General features: G+C 39.4%; 1 protein-coding gene across 1 annotated transcript; it reads left to right on the top strand.

Annotated features, from left to right (window-relative positions):
- Positions 1 to 5625: 5625 nt before the first annotated feature.
- On the top strand, positions 5626 to 14301 carry fut10 (fucosyltransferase 10). The gene is made up of 4 exons (XM_046862057.1): positions 5626 to 5895; positions 8335 to 8611; positions 11969 to 12804; positions 13122 to 14301. Exons 1-4 carry the CDS (start codon positions 5815 to 5817, stop codon positions 13344 to 13346), a joined length of 1419 nt encoding a protein of 472 aa, XP_046718013.1. The 5' UTR covers positions 5626 to 5814; the 3' UTR covers positions 13347 to 14301.

The raw sequence follows: 14301 nt of genomic DNA, 5'->3' as shown, positions 1-14301 counted from the left end.
TTTATATTAACAATCGGCCTCTGGTCTCTCTGTTCTTGCACACTCATGATTTATATTTATATAAGTGCAATCCATAAGCAAACATGCACGTATATGTAGATCAAATTTATATAAGACCACTACTGATTGGAAGCGGTTGCTTGGAAACGTGTCGCTGCGATGCACTTCACATGATGGGGGGGCGTGAGGGTGATCGAGGAGCTGATGTCAGTAAGTATGGGTTTACTTCAGCGAGCACTCAGACGCTGGCATGCTGGAACGACACTCGTTGTAAAAGTGCATGCAGTGTTCTGGAGAGCTTTAATGAAAGAGCCTGAGGTGAGGAAGCATGTGATGAGCACATTATCTTCACTGCTGCATTACACACAAAAACACTGGAGATTCGCATCTCGATGCAAAGCCAATGATACGATACATTAAAGATACATGTGAATTTTTACGTTTAATGTTGTATCTTTAAGACAAACAGTTTCTGTTGTCACTTTCAGCTATAAACAACCTCTTATTCCTCATTAACCTCTTATTTTTCCTCTTGAAGTTCAGAAAAAAATGCAGTGAAAGTCCTCTGACTTTCCAGTTTCGGAAAATTTGCTCCATTTAGAATTTTGTCTCTATTACAAAATTACGATGTCTGTGACTCCTTTCATAAATGTCATTAACCATAAACTATCAGCAGATTTGGTCCCTTTGAAAAGTGTTTGAAAGAAAGATCCTTTGATCTCACATATGATCAATCAAAATCTTTTAACAAAATATAAAGAATGAGGCTAAAAAGTCCATCAGTGACTCTTGAATAATGATCGCACTGATTCCTGAAGCTGAATTGAATCTATGATGGTGTGCGAACGTGATGAAGAAAAGGAGAAGGATGGTTGATGTTCCTTTAAAGAACAGCTAATACTTTTTCTTTAGAGTTCTTCACAATCATTAGGAAAGACAAAATTGTCGGCTTTTGTCACAGCTAATGGTTGTAATTACTGCTAAACTGATTCACTTGTCCTTCATTGGGCCCTTTGGCAAAATGTCTCTTTTGCAACACAAAGGTCACGCTCCCAAAAACACGACGTAGAGATGACTAGATAATAACATGACCTTGATGAATCCATCTGCGGAGTTTATATAAGCACAAGAGAGAGTGCGGTGTGCTACACAGAAGCGTTTTTCACGTCTACAAACCAATAATGCAACAAGTGCCAGCAGCTCATTCATCTCTGCTTCAATAAGAAAGTAAAGAAGAAAAGAGGAAACGAGCTTCAACCTCGCTCAGAGTGTTGATCTGTTCCACAGGGATAAATGCAAGAAGACAGAGAAGCACACATTATCTATTTAGTAAAAGAGCTCACCTCGTACAGACAATTGCATCATCCACGCACTCTTTTTACTCTTTTTGGAAGGTGCAAGTAAATTTAACAATAAATTCGAGCTTTCCACGGGTGTATATATATATATATATATATATATATATATATATATATATATATATATATATATATATATATATACAACACCAGGTAGTTGTAAAACGATTCCTCATAACATTTTAAGCCACAATGTTCAGAACATCACACACAGATATAGAAGAAAAGGTATAAAACCCACTTTGTATATATATATATATATATATATATATATATATATATATATATATATATATATATATATATACAAAGTGGTATTAAAAGGTTTCATGGCTAATGGTGCTGATGTGATAATAAGTGCTATTCTGAGCTCGTGCGTTACCACGTCTGTGATTTCATCAGACAGCAAGTTAGAACAAAGTGCAAATGTAAAATTCTGTATGAAACTGGGCAAATCTGCCACAGACATGTCTGACATGACACGTTTGACACAAGGCGATGCTGCAACGAGTCGTTTGAGGAGTTTTGAGCGGCATGTGTGCTTCAAGAGCTGAATCCTGCACCCGGAAGAGATGAGAAAGACCTTCAACGAGCTCAACCCCCCATAAATGTCGAAACCATTCGGCAACTTGTGCATGATAATCGTTGGATAACGATTCACATGATCTCACTTCCACACCCACTCGCCAGATTTGGTTCCTGTAGTTTTCCCCCTCTACCCGAAGAAGCCGTTTTGACTCCATTGCAGAGATTGAGCACAAATCGCAGAAGGTGCTTGACACGCTTTGTAAGAAGACTTCTAGGACCACTTATGCACTTCTGGTTTGATGCTAACTGTGGGTCATTGGCTCCCTATATGTATTTTTGCACAATGACAATCTCTTCAGAGTGGCAAAGCTTATTGTAAAGTTTCTGTTACCAATGCAAGCTTTGTTCTCAACCATATATCATTCTAAGCAGGCAAAAATTACGAGGGAAAAAACTCTACAACTTCACAAGAACCCGTTTTCTGTCTTTTCACACGTTTGTGAAGGACACGGCATTAAACGCTGCCTCTCTGCCATATCACAGATTTAGTGCACTATCACGCACTAAACCCACGAGAGGTGAAAGACCATTTTACAGACCACTAATTGCCCCTCCCTACTGTGATCTGCAAGGTTCTGCTGAGGATATTAGGATGAGCAGTGTGATGCCTGAGATTTTTCACCAGAAATAAAAGCATGCAGTTGAAATGAACTCGTCTGGTCGTCTTGTCAGACGGCTGTAATTCCGTGCTTTTGATAGCTGGTGTGATGGAGCAGCTGGCAAGTGCACTTGGCAGAGGTATTGGGTCATAACCGTTTGTCCTTTCAACTTTAATAACGCGTAGTTTTGAATCTCATTACATGGCAAAAATCAATACACATGAGATTAAAGCAGGTTTTATGAAACAAACCTCTGATTGTCCTTGGAAAGAAGATGCACTCAAAGGTAATGGCAAAGAATTGGCGAAAGGCTGAGCAGTTATTTCCTATTTATAAGATAGAATTCATAGTGATAAAAAAAATACAGACTGATGTTTAAAATGGTCACCGTCTCAGGGAAATGATGATGATGATGATGATGATGATGATGAGGATGATGATGATAAACCCTGGTTTGTTTAGGAAAGTGAAAAATCCAGTTATATAAACAGACCAAAAGGGGAGATGGTACTGTAGCTCAGCGGTTTCGGTTCTGGGTTACTGATGAGAAGGTTGAAGGTTCAAGCCCTGGTATTGCCAATCTGCCATTCTTGCCATTTTGGGTCACATCCCACTATATAACTCCACCTGCCTCTAACATGACGGAGGAGGTAAAGCTGAGCTGGTAAATGACATAACGCTACTATATTGTTCATAGTCGTATTTGCAATCATTTCTATCATGTGAGCATCTTCATTCCATCCAGGTGAGTATCAGCCTGAACAGATATTGGAAACTGGGTGTCGAGGCTGAAGTTGGTTCTTATTATCTAGACTTTTGGTTCCACCTTTGGAGTAGGTGTTCACATAAAGGCTAATGGTTGCTGGATAACATCTACACAATCTGATCTGGACAATGTTTTTGTAAATTGCTTATTTTAATGTAATATTTTTGACAGGTTTTATTTAAGGTTGACTTCATTGTTATTTCTATTCCTTTTATTTGAAGGTGACTTAAAAAGTTAAGGTTTTTCATTCCATCCAGAACAGGTGAAGATCAATCTGAACAGATCAGGAGAATTTGATGGTGACGAGGCTGAAGTTGGGTCCAGATTTTTGGTTCCACCTTAAAAACTCCAGGTCTTTATCACAAAGAGCACTGCTCTCATGTACTTTTCTACACCTTCATCTCCTCATTCTCCTACATCTCATAAACCTTTTTTCACATGAAAATAAGTGTAATGTACTACAGAATTACTCAGTTTGAAGGCATGTGACTGGAGAGTTTTTAATAATGGGCCTGTCACATGGAGCGAAAAATGCACTCTTTCTAATTCTTTTTCAATTATGTCATAATTATAATTACACATCACATTTATTTTCACATGGTCTCAAATGCCATGTTCCCAGAGCCATTCTTTTACAAACGCTGCAGTAATTATCATATTGAGGATTCTGAAAGTCATGAGGAGTTGGGGGTATAGGAAATATGCAGAAAGAAAAAATACAGAATAAGAAGCTGTTTTTTTCAGACCAAGTCCTCTGTCTGTACAAATCTGTGGCTGTGTTGGTACACGGAGATGTTAAATAGGCAGCTGCAGGATCTAAATTGACTAGAAAGGTGATGAATTGATATTTTTTCTATTAATAAATCATCTTCAATTTTAACCTTATTATTGAGATGTATATAGTCTTACTGTGATAAACCCGACAAATTCCTCCAATTTCCTCATATTCCCAAGCCATGGAGTATGTGATATGCAATTCTCCAATTCTCCTCGCAATTTCTTTCTTTCTTTCTTTCTTTCTTTCTTTCTTTCTTTGTTTTTTGCTGTAGCATTTGTAAAAGAATGGCTTGTGAACATAGCATTTGAGGCCTTTTCATATGAAAATAAGTGTAAAAAAAGAAATGAGGAAGAAAGAAAGAAAGAAAGAAAGAAAGAAAGAAAGAAAGAAAGAAAGAAAATAAGAAAGAAAGATAGAGGGACACTATGGGTGTCTAAATTTGAGCAAATTTGAGGAATTTATTGGCTTTATCACAGTAAAACAGGCAGTCGATTTGCAAAAAAAAAAATAAATAAATGTCAGAATAAATAAAAACCTAAACAAAACATTAAACAAACATAACGAGCAACAGAACAGGTGTTTGTTCGTCTTTGTTTTACATGGTAAATTCCCACAACATGACTGGTTTAATAGGGTTTGAAATTGAAGATGATTTTCTAATTGAAATACATTCCTGCATCACTTTTCTAGTCAATTTAACCCCTACAGCTGCCTTTCCAACTTCTCTGTGTACCAACACAGCCACAGATTTGTACAGATTTCTTCTTTCTGACTATTTCCTATACCACCAACTCCTCATTATGAAAATGGACTTTCAGATCCTCAATATGAAAACATCTGTAAAAGAATGGCTCTGTGAACATGGCACCATTTCTTGTGAAAATAAGTGCAATGTGTTATTATAACAATGAGATAAGAGAAACATTTTTTGAAAGTGATTAAAAACCCCTACAGTGAAATTGTGAGGTTTGTGGGATGATCTGAGAATGAGGAGGTGAAGGTGTAGAAAAGTACATGAGAAATCAGTGCTCTGTTTGGCGCCATCTACCGGCGAGACCTCCTAAAGACCTGACGTTTATAAGGTGGTACCAAAAAAACGGGGACAGGAACCAACTTCAGCTTCGTCACCACCACGTTCTCCTGATCTTCATCAGTCCTTTAAATGAAAATTTTTAGATTTTAAACAAATTCAACAAAGAATAAAATCAACCTTAAAAAAAATCTGCCAACAATAATAATAGAAATTATTATAAAAAATGAACAATTCAGCATATTTTTTCAGATCCGGTTGTTAAAATATTATATAGTATGTTTTTTATTTATTAGATAGTTTTTAAGTAGAGAAAAAAAAGTTGGAATGATAGATTATTGTTGTATTATTATTTATTAACTAAATAATGAATTAATATAATATCATTGTAATAATTACAAATGAATCATGACGCTTTTAAGACATTCCTAATGGATCTTTGGGTCTGTTCTTGGTCTGAAATAAAGACCAAACATCTGCAATTCGTGTGTATCTGCTGCTTCCTGAAGACTGGAGCTCAGCACCGGAAGTTCTCCAGCGCCACTCCGGCTGTTTGGGACTCATGGCCGAATACATGCAACAAGTCAGTAGACTGTAAATACCCCGTGTAAGAGTGACTTCCGGGTTGCAGGATGAGATAAGAAGTCGGAGGTGATGATGATGTTGATGTTTTTTGGTGTTCCTACGTGCAGAACATGGCGAGACTTTCTGCTCGAAAACTTTTCGCCTTCTGTCTCTGCGCTTCTGCGTTTGTTTTCCTCCTCATTACACTGCAGGTACTGTGATTGAGACACTGCTGAGATACACACACACACACACACACACACACACACACTCATGTGTGCATGCAGAACTTCTGATGAAAGTCCATGATCACTAAAGACTAACAGAGACTTCCAGGAACACCAGCAGGCTGAGATCAGGTCCAGATCTCAAACACCACTGAACACTTTTGAGATGATGCCAAATGCATCCCAGGCCTCCTTAATCTAACCTCATTACTCATCTCACTAATACATGTGTGGCTGAAATCTAGTGGAAAGCCTTCCCAGAAGAATGGAGGTTCTTATAACAGCAAAGAGGAACAACATCTGAATCTGAAAACAATCTGAAATTGTTTATTTGGAGTTTGTAGACACGTGATCGTTACTAATTATTATAATCTCAGCATGATAATCAAGGCTACACGTGCAATACATTATAGATCTAAAATGTGATAATTAGTAATGATCACGTGTCTGCAAACGTTCAAACGGTATATATTTCTATCTAAAGATGTGTAAATCGGTCCATTTTTATTGGTTAGTCAGTGTTACCAGGGATCGTGATCTCGCATGTTTGAGCGCATTGAGTCTCTAAAGAACGCCAGATCTGACTTACTAAAAATAAACAGGGCAGCTGAAGAGCACAAGTGGCAGCTCAGTGGATAAAATGTTGGACTTCTAATAAGTTCAGATCCCAGCACCAATAAAAAGTGCCACTGCTGGGCCCCTGAGGCAGACCATTAACCCTCACCATTAACCCTTCAACTACCCCGTTATAATATTACTGTAAATGGTTTAACAGCTGATGTCTTTTAATGGTTCCTGCTTTAAATGAAAACGTAGACTGAGTTATAGTTCTGTGCACACGTGTGTCTGCTTTCAGACATGAACCATTCAAGCGGTGTTTATAGTCCCGAAAGTGTCGCCAAATGACCCGACAGGCTCAGGGACTGAATCGTCACCATCATTTGCATATCAAACGTGGTGCATGAAGGATTTTCTAAAAAAAAATAATAATAATAAAAATAAATTAGAATAATAGTTAAGTGGGTGGAGCTTACTCCATTGTATTTACTCTTTAAGCCTGCCCTGCTTTCCCTCGACCAATGAACACCAAGCTGTGGCTCAGATGGCGTCTACATCAGCACAATCTCTCACACAATAAACCTGAACAACCATTTATGAGAACGGACTCTAGTGCAGTCGCTGTTAATATTTTTCGTAATAAACCCCTGAGTTAGTGTGGAGTGTAGTGAGGCGGTGTGAGGGGGTGTTTATAAACTCGAAAGAACTTAATTTGTCTGACTTGGAAGGGCATGAGTTTTAATCCCAGCACCACTGCGGGGCCCCTGAGTGAGGCCCCTAACTCTCAACTGCTCAGTTGTAAATCGCTCTGAATGAGGCTGTCTGACAAATGTGAATAACTGACATGCATGAACCGTGAAACAGTTTTCATATTCTGAGGTCACGCTTATGTATTCCAGCGTATTTCTATTCTAAATAAGAATCAAATTGTCCCAAGTTTTAATTGTCCTAAAAAAAAAATTACCTTTGTTCTCAAGATAAAATGAAGCTTCAGTTTGCATCTTATATGATTACACAAGGATTTAATATTAGAAAATGGGAAAATAGAATAATTTTCATTGTCAAACCGTCGACGGCTGAAAAAAAATTCAAGAATGACGATTTTAACGAACACAAGACGCGTGTTATTTACATGTGCTCTTGTTTGCAGGTGTTTAGCCGAGCTTCCAGGATTGACTGACGCTTTCCTTAGTGCTGGTATTTTTTTTTCCCTCAAACCCCATGCATCACCTTTCCACCATTCAGAAACCACTCATCTAAAAAACTATCCATCCATCAGTGCCGAGTTTTTCAACCTTACCCTCTGTTTAAAAGTCTCTTAATGGGTCGGAAAAAAACAAGGTTTTGGAGTGGTAAAGTCAAAGTTCAGATTTCAATGAAATCCCTCTATTGTGCCCGAATTAAAACAATCCTGCAAAGAAGAGTGAGCCAAAATCGCTTCACCGCGATGTGAAAGACTCATTGGCAGTAATCATGAATGCTTGACTGCAGTTGTTTCACTAATAGGGTTTTTTCCCTTAAGAAATTAAATTATCATTTAAAAACAGCCTTTTATATTTACTCAGGTTCTCTTTGTGTAACAGTCTGCCTGATGATCTGAATCATTTAAGTGTGACAAACATGCAAAAAAAAACAGGCACACACTTTCACAGCACTGTAATATTGATATGATTTCCAATAGAAGATGCAAACTTTTGAACTGATTTAACACTTCTATTAAAATCTCTATAATAATACACCAAAAAATCTTGTATAAATGTATTACGGAAACAGTGCAATAATTTGTAGGTGTCGATATTTTTTGTTGTCATCTTTTTTTTTTGGGTGGGTGTGCAAACTTTTGCACTCAGCTGTTTTGTTGTTTAGGTGGTGGAGGAGCTGGGCCAGTTTGAGAAAGCATTGCACACACGCCCCCTAAAGGACAGAGACGGGTTAACACAGATCCAGGCTTTCCCGGAGAGTCCTGTGCTCACTGATGACAGAGTATCTCCAGGCTTTGCTTCTGGTTTCCCAGTTATTGTCTGGTGGTCTCCTCTAACAGGAGAGCCGGGCCGGCTTGGGGAGTGCGGACACAACAGATGTTTTTTCACCATTAACAAGTCATACCATTCTCATCCTTCGACACAGGCCTTCCTGTTTTATGGTAAGCGACGCAACATCATTCATCAATTCAGTATCGTTCATTCTATACTTCTGAATCATCACATGAGCCTGAACTCAGTACATATACAGTGTATACATGCATCTGCAACTCATGAGGTTGTTTATTTGTGCCATTAGAATAATAAATAAAATATACATAATGAGATAAAGCAGTTACACTATACAATCAGAAGTATGTGGACACTTGACTGCTACACCCACGTGTGGTTGTTCCTCAGTGAGCTGCACAGAACTCTGACCTCAAACCCAATAAATTGGGGTGTAACGCACACAAAATTCACGGATCGGTACGTACCTCGGATTTTAACGCCCAGGTTACAGGCATAATACAAAATTCACACGCAAAACAAGAATTGCTTTTGGTACACATGTGCACCGTATTGAAAGTCGTGTATCGAAACAGTTCGGTAAAAAACAAATGTATCGTTACACCCCTACACTGAACACCTTTGAGATGAACTGGAATGCCAACTGCACACCAGGTCTCCTCCCCTAACATCGTTACATTACAGAGCTCAGTAATGTCTGAGCTTCTTATAACAACAAAATGGGAAAACATCTGGAATGTAATGTTTAAAACTTTTATTTCTAAAAGTTTTATTGGTTATCACAGAAATAAAGTTAACAGGAAAAACATTTCTATTAAGATCATGTTCTTGCTATATAGAGTTAATAAAACACACAAGCTAGAATGTGCAAAGGTTTGTGAGTAAAAAAGAAAGATACTCTTTATTGGGAGTTGTGGAAACCAGTGTTATCAGCAGAACAGGTGTATCTTGGGATGTGATCTCACATGTTTGAGTGCATTAAGTCTCTAAGAAAATGTCAAGTCAGACTGAAAATCAACAAGGATTTCAGAGTGATTTCACACAGTTTTAAAACCGATCGCTCATTGACTAATCATAAGGATGTGAGTTCAGATCCCAGCACCACCAAAATGCTACTGCTGGGCCCCTGAGCAAGGCTCTTAACCCTCAATGTCTCCGTTGTATTAATGAGACAAATGTGTAAGTCGCTCTGGATTTATTCTCGGTTTTTAAATATTCTTCCCTGAGCAGTCTGACCACTACCTGACTCTGAAATTCACCCAAAAACATCCTCATTTGGATCGCAGTTCTCTGGAGGTTTGAGTGGAAAGTTTTCAGCCCCCCGGAGTGAGAGCTAATCCTGGCTCGGCTGATTCTGCAGCTTTTACTACTGCAGCCTCTGCCTCGATCTTCGAGTCCATGAATCCACTCTTTATCACACTTCTCAGAGCAGACGAGCGTTAAACCAGTTCTGACATGGCACTGTGTCATGATTGTAGTGATTTAGATGCATTAACCTCTGAGCGGAAGCTGAATTAATCACTGTGTAGCTAAAAGCTCAAACAGGTGTCATGTCTTATTCCGGCATCGATCGCACCAAAGACATGTACAGCATTCGAGCAAAGCTTGTTACTCAGGCTATGCTAACTCCGTTTACGCTAACCCGGGTCAATTTTAAAATAGCGATCCGGCTAAAAGAACACTGAAATAGTTCTTAATCGTTTCCCAAAAATGGTTCGTCCACACTCGTCTGGAAACGCTTCTTTGGTGTTTTTTTTTTCTATATTCTAAATAGTTTACTGTAGTTCACTGTTGTTGACCTTGAGGTGTGCTCTACATCACTCAGGTGATTCTGCTCTCCAGGGGGGATTTCAGGGTCAATTAACATGATAAGTAGCACTTGTCAGTTCTCTGTGGATCGCTGCCACAAGCCGACTAGCTGAAAGCTGTGCCCTCTGTTCCCACTCCAAAAATAGATCAGAGGCACTAATGCACCTTTGCTTCTTTTTTAATGTCTTGTCCTCTAAATAACCCCGATATAGACAAACCTGTCCTCATGTAGTTTAAGCACTCGGCAGCTTTATTCCCCTACATGTCTCTGTTTCCTAGAACGATGGTGACAGGTTATGGTAACAAAGAGGACACACACACATCTGGTATAAATTTTATTGAATGCTCCTGAAAAAGCCGTGAGCAGTTTCCCGTTACGACTTTTGCACTGCGCGATCCGAGTGTTTTATTCTCCTCTTTCAGCACAGCAAACCGCCAACTGATTATTTATTAAAGTATGAATCAGTGCGCTTTATCTTTTATCTGTTAGTAGTGACATTAACAGCCAAACAGAAGGAGTTATCACTTTTATTAGCTACAGAAGAGACTAATATAATGCAGCCGAGGGGACACCAACCCTTCTAGTTACAGTTTTCCCTTGAGCCGTTGACACTGGAGACTCCTTTCCAAAATGTTGGCGCAAACCGCACCACATCAGCGGTTAGTACACTTTCTAAAAACCCGTCTGCCAAACCATCCCAAAACTATAAAAAACAAAACTTTCTTTCGGCTTCTCCCGTTAGGGGTCGCCACAGCGGATCATCCACATGTTTGATTTGGCACATGTTTTTACGCTGGATGCCCTTCCTAACGCAACCCTTCCCATTTATCCGGGCTTGGGACCGGCACTAAGAGTGGCTGGGGTTGGTTCCCTGACCGGGGATCGAACCTGGGATGCAGCGGTGAGATCGCCGCATCCTAACCACTAGACCACCAGGGGACCCCTAAAACTATACAAATCTTCAACCAATTATTTTTGGCTACTTTCTAGTTTTACTAAGTATCAAAGATATAAGCAACTTTTACCCTCTACTCAACTACATTTAATATTCTTAATATTTACTTTTTACTCCATTATATTTTAATTGACAATGAGCGTTACCTGTTACATTTTGCACGCCATCTTTATCTGCCCCCGGCGTCTTTATTCTCCAGAAGAGGCAATATTTACTTTCCTTTTATTTGTCCATTGAATAAAAACAGTTCTTCTGCTTTGTGACATGATACTGTTATTTTATTAGTTATAAAAGATCCCTTTTTGAACGATCGATTTACTACTTGGTCTCTTTTTTAACCGACTTGTTTAAACTTTGTTTGATTCTGGCATGTTGAAGAGTCCGTTGTGTTGATGGTTAATCCAGTGTTGAGGTAAAATTTCGAAATAAAACCTAAAATCAACCGTTTTTGGCATTTTACTAACATCTTGCAGACTGGTGCATCTTTGAACATACTTTCAATATGAATCAAATACTCAAGTACTGTTCAAATCAGATATTTGACTTTATTGGTGACTTGTAATGGAGTAAGTTTTGCAGAAAGGTATCTATAATGTTACTCAAGAATGACTTCCAGGTTTTCTTTACACCTCTGATTTACAGCATATGAAGCCTAAATGATCATATCAACATGGATACAGAAGCTAATTTTAAGTCTTAAGCAATCTAAATTTACAGCGATTATGCTTTTTTTTTTTAATCAAGGTACGGACTTCAGCGTAGAAAGTCTCCCTTTACCAAGAAAGCAACATCAACACTGGGCTCTTTTCCACGAGGAGTCACCTAAGAACAACTACAAGCTCTTCCACAAACCCGTCATCACCCTATTCAACCACACAGCCACCTTTAGCCACCATTCCCACCTCCCCCTCACCACGCAACACCTGGAGAGCCTCCATGCGCTCACCTCCCACAAGTTCCTGCTCCCTCTGGCCCAGAAGAACCAGCTGAGGCACACTCTGGCTCCCGTGGTGTACGTCCAGTCGGACTGTGACCCACCGTCGGATCGCGATGTCTATGTGCAGGAGCTCATGAAGCACATCCCAGTCGACTCCTATGGCGAGTGCCTGCACAACAAGGACCTCCCCTTCCACTTGAGGGACTCCTCTGCCATGGATGAGGAGAGCTTCTATCAGATCTTAGCCCAGTATAAGTTCATCCTAGCGTTCGAAAATGCCATTTGTGATGACTACATCACGGAGAAGTTGTGGCGGCCGCTCAAGCTCGGCGTGGTCCCTGTGTACTACGGAGCCCCTAATGTTCAAATTTGGCTTCCCAGTAACAGAAGTGCAATTGTGGTGGACCCAAAGCAGTCTCCAAAGGAACTAGCGCTGTATCTAAAGAGTCTGGACAAAAATGACCAGGAGTATTTGACGTACCTTGACTGGAAGATGAAACGTGAGGTATCAAATCAGATACTTTTTAAAGAACTGAAGGAGCGTCAGTGGGGGGTGCAGGACGTTACTCAGGAGAACTTTATTGATGTGTTCGAGTGCATGGTGTGCAACCGGGTGTGGGAGAACAACAACAGACAAAATGAGGTAAGCATTTCTACAGGAATAGAGGAAGAACCTTATGGGTATCTAATTTTTGCATATTTGTTGTCTGTTTAAAGTAGTGAGCTCGTTTCACGTCCCTGCTATGACTTGGAAGGTGTGGTGGTGAAAAACCCACATGTGGGTTCAAGTAGTCAAAAACGTAAAGTTGTTGTTTGTTGGAAACCGAAATTCACCGCAAATCTATCTTTAGTTTCTAGACTGAAGATAAAAAATTTGCCTTTAATACTCCTACTGGATTATTTGCCTCTGGACTGTTGCCATGTCAACACCTCAGTCATCTCTCATCCTATATGTAACAGGGTTTGGCCCCCAGAGTGTGGCAGGCTGAAGAACATCATCTCACATGCCCACCTCCAAAGCTGTTCGACTTCGCTGTAAATCCTTCGAACGGCTCTTCTCTGCGCCACATCTGGAGAGCCAGTTATGATCAGTCAGTGAGAGAAGCCAGAGCTCTGAGACGGTTAGTGCTGAGGAACAGGAACTTCTCAGCTACACAGTTCTGGAGAGAGGTGTTTACTGACTGAGCTCCTGAAGAAATGTGAAAAAAGGGGAGAAAATTCCATGTTTTTGTGTTATTCATTAAAATATCATAGCACATGTCCTGTTCCGATCAGATGAGCAGCAACACTTTTCTATAACGGTAAGGTTTCTAAATATACCATTTATCTGGGCATTTTAAAGCAAACTGAGATACATAGAAGATTTAAGGGCTCAAGTTGCAGTAGTCTTGCTTAAATCAGTCTCGGACCCACAGAGACAATTAAGCTGCCTCGGGAAAGATGAGCCGTGCTCTCTTGTGGAATTGGCACAAAATAAGTTTACAAATTTAGCATGGGGAGAAAAGCCACCCGAGGTGAAACCGATAGAAATCAATACTGTCCGTATGCTGCTGAACGCTCACGTCTCCACAAATAGAGCATAGGATCTGTAGTTAGAGTGCTATATTTGTGTTTTAAAACCGTTTAGCATCTCTTGAGATATCAGTCCCCGATATTAGGGGGTGGGTGGAGTGGGGGTTGTTCGGTATTGGGGCCGTTTGCCTTGTGGTACTAAATAAGCTTTTGTATCTATATGTGTTCTATATATACTTCGTGTGTCATAAGGTGAGCAATTAAATTTAGAGCCCTCTTCACCCTCCAGAAAAGGCCAGCCATAATATACAGCACTGTCCTGAACATCATGTGACTTCAACAATATACTGAACCCTCCACCATGTTCTTATTACTCAGCACAAAGACTAAGAAATATTTATTTTTTATTTTTGGTCATCTTAAACAAAGTGCTGAAACTAAATTCAGTAATATTACATTTGTATTGAAAGAAGTATTTACATAAAGCACCTTTGTCAGTACTGTTGTAATAATAAACATGTAATGAATAGGTGGAAAATGCAGTAAACATTTTGTTTATCCTGTATATTTTAATTTGACTAGTCTTTTGTTCAAACAAGACAAATCCAATTAAAGGAAAATATGATAA

Source organism: Silurus meridionalis, chromosome 11 (genome assembly GCF_014805685.1).
Source record: "Silurus meridionalis isolate SWU-2019-XX chromosome 11, ASM1480568v1, whole genome shotgun sequence".
NCBI lineage: Eukaryota > Metazoa > Chordata > Actinopteri > Siluriformes > Siluridae > Silurus > Silurus meridionalis.
The sequence above is the reverse complement of the archived record's forward strand: the minus strand, read 5'-3'. Positions and strand labels throughout refer to the sequence as shown.